The sequence below is a fragment of the Mobula birostris genome, unplaced genomic scaffold (assembly GCF_030028105.1).
Source record: "Mobula birostris isolate sMobBir1 unplaced genomic scaffold, sMobBir1.hap1 scaffold_348, whole genome shotgun sequence".
Lineage (NCBI taxonomy): Eukaryota > Metazoa > Chordata > Chondrichthyes > Myliobatiformes > Myliobatidae > Mobula > Mobula birostris.
Window position 1 is genome coordinate 219,947 of NW_027276549.1, and position 20,227 is coordinate 240,173.

At 45.9% G+C, this 20,227-nt stretch overlaps 1 protein-coding gene across 1 annotated transcript in view; it reads right to left on the bottom strand.

Annotated features, from left to right (window-relative positions):
• The window catches only part of LOC140193014 (dynein axonemal heavy chain 6-like), a gene marked incomplete at its 3' end in the record, with an annotated part of 382,778 nt that overhangs the window by 163,087 nt on the left and 199,464 nt on the right, over nt 1–20,227 (bottom strand). Inside the window, exons 27-30 of the mRNA XM_072250467.1 lie at nt 12,859–13,045; nt 11,902–11,981; nt 8,543–8,555; nt 1,503–1,661 (exon numbers count right to left, since the gene is read on the bottom strand). Coding sequence (XP_072106568.1) covers nt 1,503–1,661; nt 8,543–8,555; nt 11,902–11,981; nt 12,859–13,045 — 439 coding nt within the window. The remainder of the gene's footprint in view (nt 1–1,502; nt 1,662–8,542; nt 8,556–11,901; nt 11,982–12,858; nt 13,046–20,227) is intronic.

Below are 20,227 nucleotides of genomic sequence, written 5' to 3' on the forward strand. Positions count from 1 at the left end.
TGTTAATAAATATGAATATAAGCATATTAAAGGTCCATTAAAAGTATGAATACAGGAGCAGCTGTTTACACAGTCACTAGGGCATGGGGAAGTTTGTACATGGACAGCATGCGAATGTTAATTGCAGAAAATGAATGCTGACAAACTCACAAGGTGTGAGCACTGTGTGTTGGGACTGAGAACTTACTCCAAAGGCCATAAGATGCAATGTTAACATATGCATCCTGCACACTTCTGTCTGTTATAACTAGTACCTCAGGGTTAACAGAGGGTTTCTAGCAATGCTGTCTCTGCATATCTCCAAATTTGCTGGCTGGATAAGCAATAGAGCAATAAGTCTCCAACAGTAGTTGGTTCAAATGGACAGGCTACTTTGTTCACACGTCTAATGTTAGACTCCTGGCATAGGCATTCTGAACTCCACCATGGCAAAAGATTACCAAGTAAACATTCCTGGAAAACATGTAACCCCAATTGGTTGTCCTGGTCCAACCATATAGATACTACGACCAAAAAAGCACATTCGTGCCTCTACTTCCTCAGAAGGCTGAGGAAATTTATTATATCCCCATTGACCCCCATCAAGTTTTATAGATGCACCATTGCAGACATCCAATCTGCATGCTTCACAGTTTGATGGTCTTGGGCAACCTCTCTGCCTAAGACCCCAAGAAAGTGGTTGAGTTGTGGACACAACCTAGTCTATCACAAAAAAACAGTCTCCCCTCCATGGACTCTGTCTATACTTCTTGTTACCATGGGAAAGAGCCAACATAATCATCAGCTCCTCCCACCCTTAGAATTTCTCACTTCTGTCCCCTCTCATCAGGCAGAAGATTCAAGAGCTTGAAAACACCATGATGGTGAGCCGGGACCACAAAGCTCCAGGACAGCTTCACTCTCACAGTTCTAGAGTGGACCTTTTGTGCTCCTGACCTCACAATCTGCCTTGTCACGATCTTGCACCTGCTCGTCTCCCTGCACTGCTCTTTCTCTGTCATTGTAACACTGTATTACGCACTCTATTATTGCTTTTCCCTCGACGTACTTGAGTTTTCATGGTATGCAAAACAAATTTTTCACTTTATCTCAGTACACGCAACAATAATAAAACAATTCAAATTTCCCCTTACTAACATGGGAATCCGTAGCCAAAGTGAAAAAAGTGCATCCAGGATAGATGGTGCTGAGGAGGTCTAGAACATTGTGTCTGTTTGTTGGGAGCACACAAACAGTCCAGTACTAGAGATAGAATGAGTTCACCACCCCAACTTGCCCTGTTAGGCACCTTCTTCAGCTTCTTCAGAACTCAACAAACTAAAATGGGTGCAAATTATCCTTGACTTCATCGAAGTTCAAAGCTCAAAGTACACTTATTATCTAAATATGTATACATTATATAATCTTCAGAATTGTTTCATTACCACCCTGGGAAATACCAGAGGATGAAGGGGAAACCTGCAATTTAAAAAAGGAGGAAGAATATTTAAGGAAGTTGTCACCTGCAAAAGAAGGGTTTCATCTTTGGGTGGAGTCAGTCCTGGGAATAGGTCATTCAGAATGCTTCCAAACAAGGGCACATCTTCAGCCAGGAACTTGGTCAGATTTGCATCCTTTAGTGCATTGATGAGAATGTGTGATTCATCAGTGTGGTTCAGCGACTTCTTTGTATCTCTAAAGAGAAAAGAACATGTTAAATTATCAGAGGAAATGCTAGATTATGGGCAACATACTGGAGGAAGACAGCAGGTTAGGCAACATGTACAGAGGGAAATGAAGTCTTGGCCTGAAACATCAACTGTTCATTTCCCTCCGTAGATGCCGCATGACATGCTGAGTTTCTCCAATGTTTGTAGTGTTGCTTCAAAATCCTAGCATCTGCAGTCTCTCTTGTGTCCCTAAATTAGAGACTGCAACTTTCTGCCTGCTGTGATTGCAACACAGAAAGTGATAATGAAATGAAATTCACAGAGCTGACATGAACACTTGCATTTACAATCATTTTGCTATTACATTAACCTTTTCAATGCTGCATACGGTTTCTATTGCTAGGTAACTGTTCAAATAGTTGACCAGACTACAGTATCTCTCAGGTAATAGTCACACAAACAGATCAAACTACATTATCTTTTGGGTTAGGGTCACATTGGCAGGTCAGACCATGGTGTCTGCTGGGCAGCAGTTATACTGGCAGGTCAGACTATGAGCAGGTTTGGCCTACACTATCTCCTGGGTAATACTAATTTAAAAAAAAAATTAGAAGTAAGCATATTACCCAAGTGGTAAGAATATTCTACCTTTCATTCCTTACTCTGCTCTCCCCCCCCCCACCCTTTTTTACATTCTCAACCTCCCATTTCCCTGTCCATAAAAACTAAACATTCCCCTAGAATACTGAAAAACAACCTCCTCCTCTCCCCAAAAGACTTCTCTGAGGGCATTGGTCCAGGCTCTGTTGAGGTGCAGTCCCCTGCATTCAGAGGAACTGAAAATGGGTTGGATCACAAAATGTGCTCAAGGAGCTCCTGAATACTTACCTGTAAGACAGTCACCCCTTCCCTCCCACCTGGCTCTTTGTCCATGTCACAGAAGTTTATAGCATGGGAACAGGTCCTTCAGCCCTAACTCATCCATAATAGGCAAGGTGCTCACCTAAACTAGTCCCATTTGCTCACATTTGGTCCATATCCCTCTAAGCCATTCCAACTTATATACATACCTGTCCAAATGTCTTTTAAATATTACAATTGAACGGCTTTCCCTAGCAGCTTGTTCCATATACCCACCATCCTTTGTGTAAAAAACTTGAATCTTAGGACCCCTTTAAATCTTTCCCCTCTCACATTAAACCTACACCCTCTAGTCTTAGACTCTCCTATGTTGGGAAAAAGACTTTGACTATCTGTCTTATCTATGCCCTTCATGTTATAATTTGCTGTAAAAGTCACCACTCGGCCTCTTTTACACCAGAGGAAACAATCCCAGACTGTGAATCCTGCCTCATAACGAAAGTTCTCCAGTCCTGGCAATATCCTTGTGAGTTATTTCTGCACCATTTTTAGCTTAATCACATCCTTCTACAGTATGTCAAAAAGAACAAGGGAGGCAGACAAGTGGGTCACGGTTAGGAGGGGGAAGGGGAAAAGTCAGGTAATAGGGAGTACCCCGGTGCCTGTGCCCCTTAACAACAGGTACTCCTGTTTGAGTACTGTTGGGGGGGACAGCTTACCCAGGGGAAGCGACAGTGGCCGTGCCTCCGGCACAGAGTCTGGCCCTGTAGCTCAGAAGGGTAGGGCAAGGAAGAGGAGGGCAGTTGTGATAGGGGACTCGATAGTAAGGGGGTCAGATAGGCGATTCTGTGGACGCAGTCCAGAGACCCGGATGGTAGTTTGCCTCCCTGGTGCCAGGGTCCGGGATATTTCTGATCATGTCCAAGATATCCTGAAGTGGGAGGGTGAGAAGCCAGAGGTCGTGGTACATATAGGTACCAATGACATAGGTAGGAAAAGGGATGAGGTCCTGAAAGGAGAATATAGGGAGCTAGGAAGGGAGTTGAGAAAAAGGACCGCAAAGGTAGTAATCTCGGGATTACTGCCTGTGCCACGCGACAGTGAGAGTAGGAATGCGATGAGGTGGAGGATAAATGCGTGGCTGAGGGATTGGAGCAGGGGGCAGGGATTCAAGTTTTTGGATCATTAGGACCTCTTTTGGCGCAGGTGTGACCTGTACAAAAAGGACGGGTTACACTTGAATCCTAGGGGGACCAATATCCTGGCAGGGAGATTAGCAGGGGCTACTGAGGTGACTTTAAACTAGAATGGTTGGGGGGTGGGAATCAAATTAAAGAGGCTAGGCGTGAGGAGGTTAGTTCACAACAGGGGGATGGGAACCAGTACAGAGAGACAGAGGGGTGTAAAGTGAGGGTAGAAGCAAAAAGTACTAAGGAGAAAAGTAAAAGTGGCAGGCCGACAAATCCAGGGCAAGCATTAAAAAGGGCCACTTTTCAGCATAATTGTATAAGGGCTAAGAGAGTTGTAAAAGAGCGCCTGAAGGCTTTGTGTGTCAATGCAAGGAGCATTCGTAATAAGGTGGATGAATTGAAAGTGCAGATTGTTATTAATGATTATGATATAGTTGGGATCACAGAGACATGGCTCCAGGGTGACCAGGGATGGGAGCTCAACGTTCAGGGATATTCAATATTCAGGAGGGATAGACATGAAGGAAGGGGAGGTGGGGTGGCGTTGCTGGTTAAAGAAGAGATTAATGCAATAGAAAGGAAGGACATAAGCCGGGAAGATGTGGAATCGATATGGGTAGAGCTGCGTAACACTAAGGGGCAGAAGACGCTGGTGGGAGTTGTATACAAGCCACCTAACAGTAGTAGTGAGGTCGGAGATGGTATTAAACAGGAATAGAAATGTGTGCAATAAAGGAACAGCAGTTATAATGGGTGACTTCAATCTACATGTAGATTGGGTGAACCAAATTGGTAAAGGTGCTGAGGAAGAGGATTTCTTGGAATGTATGCGGGATGGTTTTTTGAACCAACATGTCGAGGAACCAACTAGAGAGCAGGCTATTCTGGACTGGGTTTTGAGCAATGAGGAAGGGTTAATTAGCAATCTTGTCGTGAGAGGCCCCTTGGGTAAGAGTGACCATAATATGGTGGAATTCTTCATTAAGATGGAGAGTGACATAGTTAATTCAGAAACAAAGGTTCTGAACTTAAAGAGGGGTAACTTTGAAGGTATGAGACATGAATTAGCTAGGATAGACTGGCAAATGACACTTAAAGGGTTGACGGTGGATATGCAATGGCAAGCATTTAAAGGTTGCATGGATGAACTACAACAATTGTTCATCCCAGTTTGGCAAAAGAATAAATCAAGGAAGGTAGTGCACCCGTGGCTGACAAGAGAAATTAGGGATAGTATCAATTCCAAAGAAGAAGCATACAAGTTAGCCAGAGAAAGTGGCTCACCTGAGGACTGGGAGAAATTCAGAATTCAGCAGAGGAGGACAAAGGGCTTAATTAGGAAGGGGAAAAAAGATTATGAGAGAAAACTGGCAGGGAACATAAAAACTGACTGTAAAAGCTTTTATAGATATGTAAAAAGGAAAAGACTGGTACAGACAAATGTAGGTCCCCTGCAGACAGAAACAGGTGAATTGATTATGGGGAGCAAGGACATGGCAGACCAATTGAATAATTACTTTGGTTCTGTCTTTACTAAGGAGGACATAAATAATCTTCCAGAAATAGTAGGGGACAGAGGGTCCAGTGAGATGGAGGAACTGAGCGAAATACATGTTAGTAGGGAAGTGGTGTTAGGTAAATTGAAGGGATTGAAGGCAGATAAATCCCCAGGGCCAGATGGTCTGCATCCTAGAGTGCTTAAGGAAGTAGCCCAAGAAATATTGGATGCATTAGTGATAATTTTTCAAAACTCGTTAGATTCTGGACTAGTTCCTGAGGATTGGAGGGTGGCTAATGTAACTCCACTTTTTAAAAAAGGAGGGAGAGAGAAACCGGGGAATTATAGACCGGTTAGCCTAACGTAGGTGGTGGGGAAACTGCTGGAGTCAGTTATCAAGGATGTGATAACAGCACATTTGGAAAGCGGTGAAATGATCGGACAAAGTCAGCATGGATTTGTGAAAGGAAAATCATGTCTGACGAATCTCATAGAATTTTTTGAGGATGTAACTAGTAGAGTGGATAGGGGAGAACCAGTGGATGTGGTATATTTGGATTTTCAAAAGGCTTTTGACAAGGTCCCACACAGGAGATTAGTGTGCAAACTTAAAGCACACGGTATTGGGGGTAAGGTATTGGTGTGGGTGGAGAATTGGTTAGCAGACAGGAAGCAAAGAGTGGGAATAAACGGGACCTTTTCAGAATGGCAGGCGGTGACTAGTGGGGTACCGCAAGGCTCAGTGCTGGGACCCCAGTTGTTTACAATATATATTAATGACTTGGATGAGGGAATTAAATGCAGCATCTCCAAGTTTGCGGATGACACGAAGCTGGGTGGCAGTGTTAGCTGTGAGGAGGATGCTAAGAGGATGCAGGGTGACTTGGATAGGTTGGGTGAGTGGGCAAATTCACGGCAGATGCAATTTAATGTGGATAAATGTGAAGTTATCCACTTTGGTGGCAAAAATAGGAAAACAGATTATTATCTGAATGGTGGCCGATTAGGAAAAGGGGAGGTGCAACGAGACCTGGGTGTCATTATACACCAGTCATTGAAAGTGGGCATGCAGGTACAGCAGGCGGTGAAAAAGGCGAATGGTATGCTGGCATTTATAGCAAGAGGATTCGAGTACAGGAGCAGGATGGTACTACTGCAGTTGTACAAGGCCTTGGTGAGACCACACCTGGAGTATTGTGTGCAGTTTTGGTCCCCTAATCTGAGGAAAGACATCCTTGCCATAGAGGGAGTACAAAGAAGGTTCACCAGATTGATTCCTGGGATGGCAGGGCTTTCATATGAAGAAAGACTGGATGAACTGGGCTTGTACTCGTTGGAATTTAGAAGATTGAGGGGGGATCTGATTGAAACGTATAAGATCCTAAAGGGATTGGACAGGCTAGATGCAGGAAGATCGTTCCTGATGTTGGGGAAGTCCAGAACGAGGGGCCACAGTTCGAGGATAGAGGGGAAGCCTTTTAGGACCGAGATTAGGAAAAACTTCTTCACACAGAGAGTGGTGAATCTGTGGAATTCTCTGCCACAGGAAACAGTTGAGGCCATTTCATTGGCTATATTTAAGAGGGGGTTAGATATGGCCCTTGTGGCTACGGGGGTCAGGGGGTATGGAGGGAAGGCTGGGGCGGGGTTCTGAGTTGGATGATCAGCCATGATCATAATAAATGGCGTTGCAGGCTCGAAGGGCCGAATGGCCTACTCCTGCACCTATTTTCTATGTTTCTATGTTTCTAGAAATGCACACAATAATTCAGTGACGGTCTCACCAACATCCCATACGTCTCTAACATAACGGCCCAACTCTTGTACTCAGTGTCCTGTACAATGAAAGCAAGTGTGCCATATACTTTCTTCACCACTTTGTTTATCTCTGTCACCATTTTCAGAGAATTATGTACTTGTACCACTAGGTCTCTGTTCTACAACACATTTTTGGGTCCTACTATTTAGTGTGTAAGGCCTGCCCTCAACTTCCCAAAATTTGACACTTCGCACTCAAGTGAGTTGAACTCCATCTGCCATTCCTTGGCCCATTTTCTCATTTGATCTGGATCCTATTGAAACCTTAGACAGCTTACTTCACTGTCCACTACAACTTCAATTTTGGTCATCCACAAACCTACTAATCATACCAATTCCACTCTCATCCAAATCATTACTACAGATGACAAATAGCAGGGGATCTGGCACTGATCTCTGCCACACTCCACGGGTCACAGGTCTCCAATGTGAAAAATATTACTTCATTACCACCTCTGACTCTTTCCACAAAGCCAATTTTGTGTACAACTGACTAATGAGCCAATTTGCCTGCCACTGCAGGTGTGTCAAGATATCAAACTAATCAGCACATTTAGTGAGCCTGAAAGACATGCCTGATCTAGAAATTCAGTAAAAAGTGCACAGGCAAGGGGTAACAGCTATATAGCTAAACATAGAGCTCTGACTGAGAACATAGCTAGCACCTGCACTTGAGTGAAATTATGTACCTGGGTGGTTTACTGAACTCAGTCTGGGTTGCCACCCTCACTGACAAAAGCTGAAATGCACTGAATATCTGCTTTGACTGAACAATCTGAGAACTGTAGATCAGTTCTCCACTCAAGGACAATAGAATTAAGGTGAATCCTACCCCCTCCTGACATAATTCAAGCACAGCATAACATCTTGGGAGAAATGTGCTCGAGGTTTTAGAAATGATCAGGCAAAAATAAGTCTCCAGCTTATTTAATGTTCTCCCACAGGGAGAACATGTTCTTCCACACTTCCTTTTGCTGTGCCTTTCCATGGCACTATCACTCAGCACACATTGCAGACTGAAATAGAATCAGAAAATGCTGAAAATCCTCAGTGGCTCAGAATGATCACTTTCAGATTTTGAGTGTCTAGATTTCTTGCATTTTGCTTTAAGTTACCATGACCTCTCTTAGTGATTGTTATCCTAGGTGATACTGAAAGCTGGGCTCGCGAGACTAATGGATGCCACCACCAACTGAAAGCTGACCTACCAGTACGACTATCAGCAAGGAGACATACTGGCCATCACCCCTCTCTAATCTTAGTCCTCATGAAGGGTTTCAATCTGAAACATTGATGATTTCTCCCATGAAATCCCTCACTTCCAACCCCACCGGGGCCACTGTGACTCATTTATTTCTTCTAATTTATTGGAGACACAAGAGACTGCAGATGCTGGAATCTGAAGCAGCAAACAATCTGCTGGAGGAACTCAATGGGTTTAGCATGTGTGACTGTCACCTGGGAGATTCCCTAGGCTGACTTGTCCATGTGCCTTTTACCTAGGATACACTGTGGACTGATTAAACCATGTGACTACCACTCGGGAGAAACTGTGGACTGACATGTTCACGTATCTGCATTCCAGGAGAAACTGTATTACCCCTGTATTATCAGACTGACATGGATAGTTGTCTCCCCATCCCAGTTACCTCCTTTTTAACCCAGACTACCCCCCTCCTTGTCACCCTGGTATTTTCCCTTAGCAGAAGGTAGAGGTTTAAGGTGAGGGCTGAGAGGTTTAGAGGGGATTTCATAGACTCAGTGTCATACAGCATGGAAGCAGGCCATTGGCCCATTTTGTTCATCCCAATGGTATTGCGCAGAGAGTGAGTCTTACCAGCCCATGTTTAGTTGTTAGCCCTCTAAACCTCTCCTATCTATGTACTTATCTAGATGGCTGTAAAATGTTGCTAATGTGCAGTCACCAACCACAAACTCTGGTAACTCATTCCAAATATGCACCATCCTTTATGTGAAGAAGGTGGCCCTGATACCTCCTCTAAATTTCTCATCTCTAATCTTAAATCTATACCTTCTCATTTTTAGCACACAAGAAAAGACTATGTGCTTTCACCCTGTCCATGCACCTTATTATGTCTTATATGATCTATCAGGTCGCCACTCAATCTCCTTTGTCCTCGGGAATAAAATTTTAATTTCCACAATCTCTCCTTGTAACTCAGGTTCACAAGTGAGGCCACATCCTGGTAAATCTTTACTGCAATTTTTCTTATTTAATAGCATCTTTCCTATAACAGGGTGACCAAAATTGTTCGTCGTGCTCTAACACCTGTGTAAGAATTTTTCACCCAGGGTAGTTGGAATCCGGATTGCACTGCCTATGGGGATAATGGCAGAAGATGCTCTCATGACATCTAAGAGGTATTTAGACAAGGCAGAGAAGGGCATGGGATAGCTGCTGGAAAGGAGAATAGTAGGAATCCGGATTGCACTGCCTATGGGGATAATGGCAGAAGATGCTCTCATGACATTTAAGAGGTATCTGGACAAGGCAGAGAAGGGCATGGGATAGCTGCTGGAAATGAGAATAGTATGCATGGGTACTCAGCTGTTGGTGTTGCACTTGGAGGGCTGAAGGGCCTATTTCCCCTCCATAGGACAGCATGACACTGTATGGGTGACTACAGCATTAAGGCAGCTCAGTAATAGGAATCTGTCCTAACAGAAATCAGAAATCAATACCAATATTGATTGAGGTAGAGAATAGAAATTCACTCCTATGAGATTTACGTGAAAAAAATAAATAAACTACGTTTTTTTTCAACTTGCCTTCTTTTACACAAGATGACACGTCTTCACATATCTAATATGTACAGTTTTCTAGGAACACAAAATCCCTTTTAATAAAAGAGTGAACTATACAGTAATTTAATTTCCTCAAATTTACTATAGTTTGGGAAGTTCTATTAGATTGGAAAATAACTGACACAATTCTTCTATTCAAAAAGGATGGAGACAAAGAGTGTGAGGAAACAGGGTAGAAATGTTAGAGCTCAAAACTAGTCAAGGCAATTTTAAAATTAAAGGTAATCAAGTATTAAAGCAGTCTCATGAAAGGGAAAATACGTGTGACCAACTTACTGGGTTTTTTTGAGAACAAGTAGCATGTGCTGCATATAAAGAGATACTGGTGAATGAACTGTACTTATATTTCATAAATGAATTTGATGAGACACAACATCAAAGGTTATTGCAGAAAATAGTCTATGGTGTAGGAGGTAACATATTGGTGAGAATAAAGATTGGCTAACAGGAAGCAGAGACTAGTTATAAAGTGGTCTTTTTCTGGTTGGCAAGTTATTGCAAGTGGCAATGAATCATTCCATTGCCCCCAATATTTTACAGTTTATAGAAATAACTTGAAAACAGAATCAGAATTATTATCATTGACTTAGATGATGAGAAATCTGTTGTTCTGCAGCCACAGTACAGAGCAAAGACACAAAATTACAATAAATTATAAAAATAAAAAATACTGCAAACAGAAGGAATGTTTAGGTAGTGCTTATGGACTGAAAGTACGGTTGCTATATTTTGTTGCTGACATGTAGATAGGTAGGTTAATAAGTTATGCTGATGATGTCAGGAGGCTAGAAATAGATAAAAAAAAAACTTATCCCTGTTTTAAACATAATCCACGGCCTTACAGGAAGAGATTTCCAAAGACATACAGTCCTCTGAAAGTAGAAAATTCACCTCAACTCTGTCTCAAATGGGCAACTCATTATTTTAAGCATTGACACATAATCCTAGATTCTTCCAAAAGAGAAAACACTTTCCACATCCACCCTGAGCTTTCATCACTAAATATATTTAAGATACAGTTAGATAGGTTTTTACAAAGTAAGGGAATTAAAGTTTATGGGGAAAAGGCAGGTTGATGGAGCTGAGTTTACGGACAGATCAGCCATGATCTTATTGAATGGCGGGGCAGGTTCGATGGGCCGGATGGCCTACTCCTGCTCCTATTTCTTATGTTCTTATGTTAGGACCTCTTATGGTGTTCCTTCTCCTGAATACCACTGGATTAAAGTTTGCCTTTCCTCATCAGACACCTTGTCCATTCTAGGTGTCCAGTTGAGTAAACTTGTTTCCATCTTCCCTAAGTAAGGAGACTAATACTGTCTAGAGTACCTTAAATATGCACTATGCAACTGAGGGATAACTTCCTTACTTTTGCATTCAATTTTCCTTGCAATAAACAGCATTAGTTTTCCTGATTATTGGCTGTACTTGCATACTAACCTTTAATAAAGCATGCAGTAGGACACCAAGATCCCTCGGTATCATTTGTATGCAATTCTTTGCATTGTGTGCAATTCTGGTCACACTATTACATTAAAAATGTGGAAGCCTTGGAAAGGGTATATGGGACATTTACCAGGATGCTGCCGGGATTAGAGGGATGAACTCTTAAGAAAACCTGTGCAAACTTATGTTGTTTTCTCTGGAGCATCAGAGACTGAGGGGAAAGCTGATATAAGTATATAAAGACACGAGAGGCATTGATAGTGTAGACTGTCAGAATCTTTTCCTAGGTTAGAAATGTCAAATACTGGAGGACACACATTTTAGGTGGGGGGGGGGCGGAATTTTAAAAGTAATGAGTGGAGCAAGTGATTTCAGAGAGGGTTGGTGCTTGGAATGGGCTGCCAGAGACATTGGTGGAAGCAGATATGATAGTGGTGTTTAAGGGGCTTTTAGACAGATACAACAACATGTAAGGAATGAAGGCAGAGGCTCTTTTTTGACTTCAGAAGATTATCTTCTTGGTGCTCTGCTTCAGAATTACAACGCTGATCATGGGGGTCCCTCTGACAAACCAGTGAGATGTAGTCACTTAGTGCAGTCATCCTCTACTTACCTAATCTCCAATGCTCTCTTCCTCTTCCCTGCCAGCAGTAATACAGACTTCACAGACCGCATTCCAAAGTCATAATGGTCCTGCAGAGACAGGAGCGATTGATGAGTTCCTAGGTTAAAAGTAAAGCCAGGCTTCTTTTATTTTGACAGTCTGAGCTGAACCTCCACCTTCCAATCTTCTTTATATACCACATCTTAGTCAATTACTCCCAGCAGGATATTACAGAATCTCTGAGTGGTTACAGTACAGGAGCACATTACAGTTCTGTGTAAAACAATCCTGCTTTGTCCTCAAAAAAATATTACAAGGGACCTAAGGGCAACTTTTTTTTACACAGGAGGTATACAGAGTCAAAGAAAGTGATTTAAGTGGTTTAATTATAATGTTTAAGGGACAGATACATACATAGATAAGAAATGTTCAGAGGGATATAGGCCAAATGCAGGCAAATGAGACTAGTTGATCACTAACACTAACCCTAATTAGCTTTATCATTGCACCTGTGCATGCATCTCATTGTGCATATGTCAATAAATTAGCTTTGAGCTTAGATGGTCAAAGTGGATGAGTTGGGCCCAGTTTCCATGTTGTATCACACTATAACTCTAGTTCAAGACCCCAGGAGCCTCTATCAGTCTCTGTAGCTGAGCCCATCACAATTCCAGAATTGAGGCAAGGATGATGCTAACATCTGGGGCTGCTGTAACTCCAGCACAGAGTGACCAGAGAACCACCAACATGGACATCAGTAAACCATAAAGGGAGACAATGTAACCATGTCAGAATCTGGGCACTCGGGACTGGGAGAATGTCCTGTATTCAAGGTGATAGCTGTATAACATTAGCTCTGAATGTGTGTATTCATTGGCATGTAACTGACTGGTCGGGGCATCAAAGGGATCTGGTGTTGAAAGGGCTAGATCAGAGAGCTGATCCTGGGAGAATGTGACTCCTTACCTGCTGAGAAAGCTGCTGGCGGGCCAGCTGGTAAAGATTGATGACCTTTCCAGAGAGAGACCTGGCTGACTTAAAGCCCTGAGAGAACAACGTGACTTCAGCAATGAGCTTGGCGTCAGGCACCATCATGGCAACTGGTCTAAACAGGGACTTTAGGTTGTCCGGCAGCTCAACACGGCCCTTGTACCTAAAGCAGGGAAACAAAAATCCTGCTCCAAATCTGTGTCAGGAATGCCCAGAGGGCAGGTTAGCAGTACAGGGGGAAAGACGACACACTCACCCCACAGGTCAACACACTGTGACAAACTCATCCCATAGATCACACTGGGACACACTCACACCACAGGTCATTCTAGAGCACACTCACCCTGAAGATTTAATATCACTGCCATATGTTGTGAAAACTGTTAACTTAGCTGCAGCAGTACCATGCTATTTTATATAATAGTATAAAAAAAAGTAAATCAATTACACAAAATATATATAGATATTAAATACAGTAGTTAAATTAAATATAGTGCACAGAAATAATATTTTTAAAAGTGAGGTAGCATTTATGGGTTCCATATCCATTTAGGAATTGGATGGCAGAGGGGAAGAAGCTGCTCCTGAACAGCTGAATGTGTGCCTTCAGGCTTCTGCACCTCCTTCTTGACAGTAATAATGAGAAGAGACATGTCCTAGGTGATGAGTGTCCTTAATAATGGGCACTGTCTTTCTGAGGCACCAGTCCTTAAAGACATCTTGGATACTACAGAGGCTAGAAATCAAGCTGGAACAGACTAATTTTACAAATTTCTGTAGCTTCTTTCGACCCTCCCCACCCCCATGCTCTCCACAGTACATCTGTAGAAGTTTGAGTGCTTTAGGTGACAAACCAAACTTCCTCCATCTCTTAATGAAATATAGTTGCTTTCTTGCCTTCTTTATAGCTGCATTGATATCATAGGACCAGGTTAGATCTTAAGAAATCTTAACACCTAAGTACTTGAAATCGCACACTCTCTCCACTTCTGATCCCTCTGTGAGGATTGGTTCGTGCTCCATCATCCTATCCTTCCTGAAGTCCACAATCAGCCTCTTACTGATGTTGAGTGCCAGGTTGTTACTGTGACGCCACTCCACTAGTTGGCATATCTCGTTCCTGTACACTCTCTTGTCTCCATCTGAGATTCTACCAACAATGGTTTTACCACCAGCAAATTTATAGATGGCATTTGAGCTGCACCCAGCCACACAGTCATGGGTATAGAAAGAGTAGAGCAGTGGGCTAAGCACACACTCCTGAGGTGCACCAGTGTTGATCATCAGCAAGGAGGAGATATTATTATCAATCCACACAGATTCTGATCTTCCAGTTAAGAAGTCAAGGATTGACTTGCAGAGGGAAATACAGAAGCTCAGGTTCTGTAGCTTATTGAACAGGACTGTGGGAATAATAGTGTTAAACACTGAGCTATAGTCAACGAACAGCATCCTGCCATAGGTGATTGTATTGTCCAGTTGATATAGGGCCATGTGAAGAGCCATTGAGATTGCATCTGCCATAGACCTATTGTGGCAATAGGCAAATTGCAGCGAATTCAGGTCCTTGATGAGGCAGGAGTTGATTCTAGCCATAACCAACCTCTCAAAGCCATAGATGTGCGTGCTACTGGACGATAGTCATTAAGGCAGCTTACTCTATCTTCTTGGGCACAGATCAACAGACTGTGACATTCACCCCACAGGTCACACTGAGACTCACTAACACCACAGGCTGATACACAGACACACTCACACCGCAGATTGAGACTACAGCACACTGACACACTGAACCTACAGACCATGCCTCCATCCACAGCCCCAACACAACACACATACACAATCAGACTTACACAATAAACTTTCCCATTCCTACACAGCACTAACACTAGACTGTCTCACTATCTCAGGATCATCTTCACAGATAGTCACACACACACATCACCAGCAGCAGCCCTGCACACTAGTTTTCATCAGTCAGGGCAGTGACTGTAGGAGTTGTGTCTTCATGTTGCAGTTGTATAAGTTGTTGGTTTGGCCACACTTGGAGTACTGAGTACAATTTTGGTCACCGTTATAGGAAAGATGTGGTTAAACTGAAAAGAGTGCAGAAAAGGTTTATGAACATTTTGCCAGGACGAGAGAGCCTGTGTTGTAGAACGAGCTTAGCCAGGCCAGGTCTTTATTCCTTGAAATGTTGGAGAACAGAGATTTATAAAGTCATGAGGAGCATTGACGTTGGATAGAAAAAGTCTTTACCCTAGGGTGGAGCAGTCCAAAACTAGGGGCATAGTACAGTATGGAACCAGGTGTCAGAGGAAAAGATTGAGTCAAGTTCAATAGTATTGTGGTGACTCACTTTCCAGCACACTCAAACTGGCTCACAAAATGGCGCGCGCCGGCAGAGAGGTCAGCCCCAAAAAGGGCGCCAGGCCATCTTCACCAGCAGGGGGAAAAACACGCGCGCAGAAAGGGTCTGCGAATATGCATTCCCCACAGCAGTCCCGCCCGGGGAGGGCAGGAACGGGAAGGCTTGAAAGGAGGCCGCGAAGTCTGAATAAACCTCTTTTTTCGCAACTACAACTCACCGCGTACGTGTCGTTATTCTAGCGCTATGTGTAGCACACCGCTACGTTTGGTGACCCCGACGGCCCAAATGATATTTGGACCAGAGATGACTGACGTCGCATCTGTTCATGCAGTTTTGTTAAAACTGCCAAGCTTCTGGACGCTGCGACCTCGCCTATGGTTCAAACAAGCAGAAGCCCATTTCCACATTCGGCAGATAACCTCGGATTCCACTCGTTACTATTACGTGCTGAGCTCCCTCGACCAGGAGGCAACTGCACAAGTTGAGGAGTTTATACAGTCGCCCCCGGAGGACGGCATATACACAGCATTCAAAACCCTGCTCATAAGGACTTTTGGACTCTCACGGCGCGAGTGAGCTGTCGGCTTACTGCACCTGGATGGTTTGGGAGACAGGCCGCCGTCGGCATTAATGAACGAAATGCTGGCCCTGGCTAAAGGACACAAACCCTGCCTCATGTTTGAGCAGGCGTTCCTAGAGCAACTGCCCGAGGACATATGCCTGTTGCTGTCTGACGCAGATTTCAGCAACCCCCGGGAGGTGGCGGCCCAGGCAGATGTGCTGTGGAATGCCAAGAAGGAGAGAGGGGCGTCTGCCGCACAGATCAGCAAGCCGCGTGCCCAACGGCAGCCCAGACCAGGTCCGGCAGCAGAGCCTACAAAACCCCGCGACAGGAGTGAGGAGCCCAACGAACAATGGTGCTTCTACCACCAGAGGCCCGCCGCTGTAGACTGCCCTGCAAATTCCCGGGAAATGCCAGTCTGCTGATGGCTACGGTGGCTGGCCGTCAGAATAGCCTCTTGTATGTCTGGGACAAGCAGTCGGGACGCCGCTTTTTGGTCAACACCGGAGCGGAGATCCGCATTTTACCTCCAACGAGTTACGACACCCGCGACAGAGAACCGGGACCCACCCTGAGGGCCACAAATGGCAGCACAATACGAACCTACGGCACCCGCACGGTGAAGCTACAGTCCAGCTCCAGCCGGTTCACCTGGGACTTCACACTGGCCGCCGTGGCCCAACCACTCCTGGGGGTGGATTTTCTGCGAGCTCACAGCCTGCTGGTCGACCTGCAAGGGAAGCGATTAGTCCATGCCAAGACTTTTCAAACGTTCTCCCTGGGTGAAGCCAAGTTGCCAGCCCCACACCTGAACTCCATCATACTGTCCAACGACAAATTCATCAGGGTCCTGGCAGATTTCCCATCAGTACTGACACCGCAGTTCACGGCAGCCATGCCCAGACATGGAGTACAGCACCACATCCCGACCCAGGGACCACCCCTCCACGCCCGTGCTCGAAGGCTTCCCCCGGACAGGCTCCGACTGGCGAAGGAGGAGTTCAAGAAGGTGGAGGAATTGGGGATCATACAATGGTCCAACAGAGAATGGGCCTCCCCCCTGCACATGGTGCCCAAGGCAACGGGGGGGGGGCTGGAGACCATGCAGTGACTACCGCAGACTGAACGAGGCTACAACACCAGACCGCTACCCTGTGCCGCACATTCAAGACTTTGCAGCAAAACCTACACGGCGCAAGGATCTTTTCCAAAGTAGACCTCATCCAGGGATACCATCAAATCCCGGTACACCCGGACAACACCCCCAAAACGGCACTCATCACTCCATTCAGACTTTTTGAATTCCTCCGAATGTCGTTCGGTCTAAAGAATGCTGCACAGACGTTCCAGCGGCTAATGGACGCAGTGGGACGAGACCTGGACTTTGCATTCATCTATTTGGACAACATCCTCATAGCCAGCAGTAGTCGTCAAGAGCATCTGTCCCACCTCCGCCAGCTCTACGCCCGACTGAGCGGATTCAGCCTTACAATCAACCCGGCCAAATGCCAGTTCAGACTCGACACCATCGACTTCCTGGGCCACAGGATTACTAAGGACGGGGCATCCCTTCTGCCCACCAAGGTAGACGCGGTCCGCCACTTCCCCCGACCCAACACAATCAAAGGCCTGCAGGAATTCGTGGGTATGGTGAATTTCTACCACCGTTTCCTCCCCTCAGCAGCCCAAATCATGCGCCCCCGTTCACCCTGATATCGGGTAAGGGCAAGGACATTACCTGGGACGAAGAGGCCACAGCTGCTTTCGTTAAAACCAAAGAAGCCTTGGCAAACGCCGCGATGCTAGTGCACCCCAGAACGGACGTTCCTACTGCCCTCACGGTGGACGCATCCAACACAGCAGTCAGTGGAGTGCTGGAACAACTCATCGAGGGTCGTTGGCAACCCCTGGCATTCTTCAGCAAACACCTACAACCACCCGAACTGAAATACAGTGCTTTCCACCGGGAGCTATTGGCACTATACTTGGCAACCCAGCATTTCAGGCACTTCTTAGAAGGTAGGCCCTTCACTGCATTCACGGACCACAAACCGCTTACCTTTGCATTCACTAAGGTGTCCGATCCCTGGTCGTCTCGCCAGCCGCGACATCTGCCCTACATCTCCGAATACACAACGGACATCCAGCATGTTTCAGGAAAGGACAACGTCGTGGCGGACGCACTATCCAGACCGACCATACAGGCCCTGTCCCAGCGCTGTCGGAGGCACAGCAGGCAGATGATGAGATCCCTAGTTTCATAACTGCGGTCTCTGGTTTGCAGCTCCAAGACTTCCCCGTAGGCCCAGGTGAGAGGACCCTACCGTGTGACGTAGCTACCGGCCAACCCCGCCCCGTCGTCCAGGCAGCCTGGCGGCAGTGAGTTTTCAACTCCATTCACAACTTAGCGCACCTCTCCATCAGGACAACTGTCCAGCTGGTCTCCAACAGGTTCATTTGGCATGGACTTTGTAAACAGGTCAGTGAATGGGCCAAAACGTGCATGCAGTGCCAAACGGCCAAGGGGCAGCAGCACACCAAGGCTCCAACGCAGCAGTTCGAACCCACCCGCCGGAGGTTCGACCACATTCTTGTGGATATCGTGGGGCCCCTGCTAGTGTCATGAGGAGCACGGTACCTCCTAACTATGATAGACCGGTTCACCAGATGGCCAGAGGCAGTCCTGCTCACCGACACCACCTCCGAATCCTGCGCCCGAGCACCGATCGCAACCTGGGTAGCCCGCTTCGGGGTACCGGCCCACATTACCTCCGACAGGGCGCCCAGTTCACCTCCAGCCTGTGGTCAGCTATGGCCAGCCTTTTAGGAGCACAGCTACACCACACAACTGCCTACCACCCACAGTCGAACGGACTAGTGGAGCGTTTCCACCGTCACCTGAAGTCGGCTCTCATGGCCTGCTTGGAAGGGTCTAACTGGGTGGACGAACTTCCCTGGGTCCTGCTCGGAATCCACACGGCGCCCAAGGAGGATCTGCACACCTCGTTGGCCAAGTTGGTGTACGGCGCACTCCTGGTAGTCCCAGGAGAGTTCGGCCCCAAGGGGGCAAGAGGAAGAACCCACAGCAGTCCTGGACAGACTATGTGAGGGGCTCGGTAACCTGGCCCCCATCCCCACTTCACAGCACGGACAGAGCCCGACCTGCGTACCCAAAGACCTGCAGAACTGTAAGCTTCTTTTTGTACGACGGGGCGGACACCGGGCACCACTGCAGCGGCCCTATGAGGGGCCATTTAAGGTGATCAGGAACAACGGGTCCACGTTCGTGCTGGACATTGGGGGGAGGGAGGAGGTTTTCACAGTGGACCGACTCAAACCGGCCCATGTGGCGCAGCCGGTCCAGGCTCAGGCACCACGGCACAGAAGCGGACCTCCCAAACAGAGGCCGATCCAGACTGTGGACATTGGGGGATGTATCGCCAGTTCTGGCGGGGGGTTATGTGGTGACCCACTTTCCAGCGCACTTGAACTGGCTCACAAAACTGCACATGCTGGCAGAGAGGCCCACCCCAAAAAGGGCGCCAGGCCATCTTCACCAGCAGGGGGAAGAACCCGCGCACGGGAAGGGTCTGCGAATATGCATTTCCCACAGCAGTCCCACCTGGGGAGAGTGGGAACGGGAAGGCTTTAAAGGAGGCCACAAAGTTTGAATAAACCTCTTTTTTCGCAACTACAACTCACCGACTACGTGTCGTTATTCTAGCGCTGTGTGTAGCACACCACTACAGTATCACATAAGAAGCACTTGGATGTGTACTTTCAGGGACGGGCTTAGAGGGATAGGCCAAACACAGGATATTGGGACTAGCTGGGTGGGCACCGTGATAAGCATAGAGTTGTTGGGCTGATGAGCTTGTATCTGTGCTGTATTACTCTGTGACTCTATGACAATAGGCCATACGCATTGGCACACGACTCACCAAGCAACAACACAGTCACATCATCATGAAAACAGAGAAGTGTTAATGGCACAGGCCATTCACCCCATTTATGCCATGTCCTAGACCTTTCTCTCAAAAGTGAATAACTTCCAGGGAAAATCCATAGCTGTGTCTCAATAGGCACTATTTCTATCTCCCTGCAGGTCACAAGTACCAATAATCACCACTCTCTGTGTGAACTGCTTTTCACCACTGTATCTTTTGCACATTTTAAATTCAAACCCCTTGGTTCGTGAGCAGCAGCATACTAATGGAAATGGCTTCCATCTACTCACGTCTTCACTGCCCTCTGTATTAAATTTCACCTGTCACCTGTCAATTTTTCTAAAATGTTGCACTGTTGAACACACCCTCTATTTTAATATTCCCGCTCTTATTAAGCTCCTGTATGGACCTCTTATATGGAAAAGATGAACTCTTGATATTTCAGACTACCTGTCATGGCTTTGT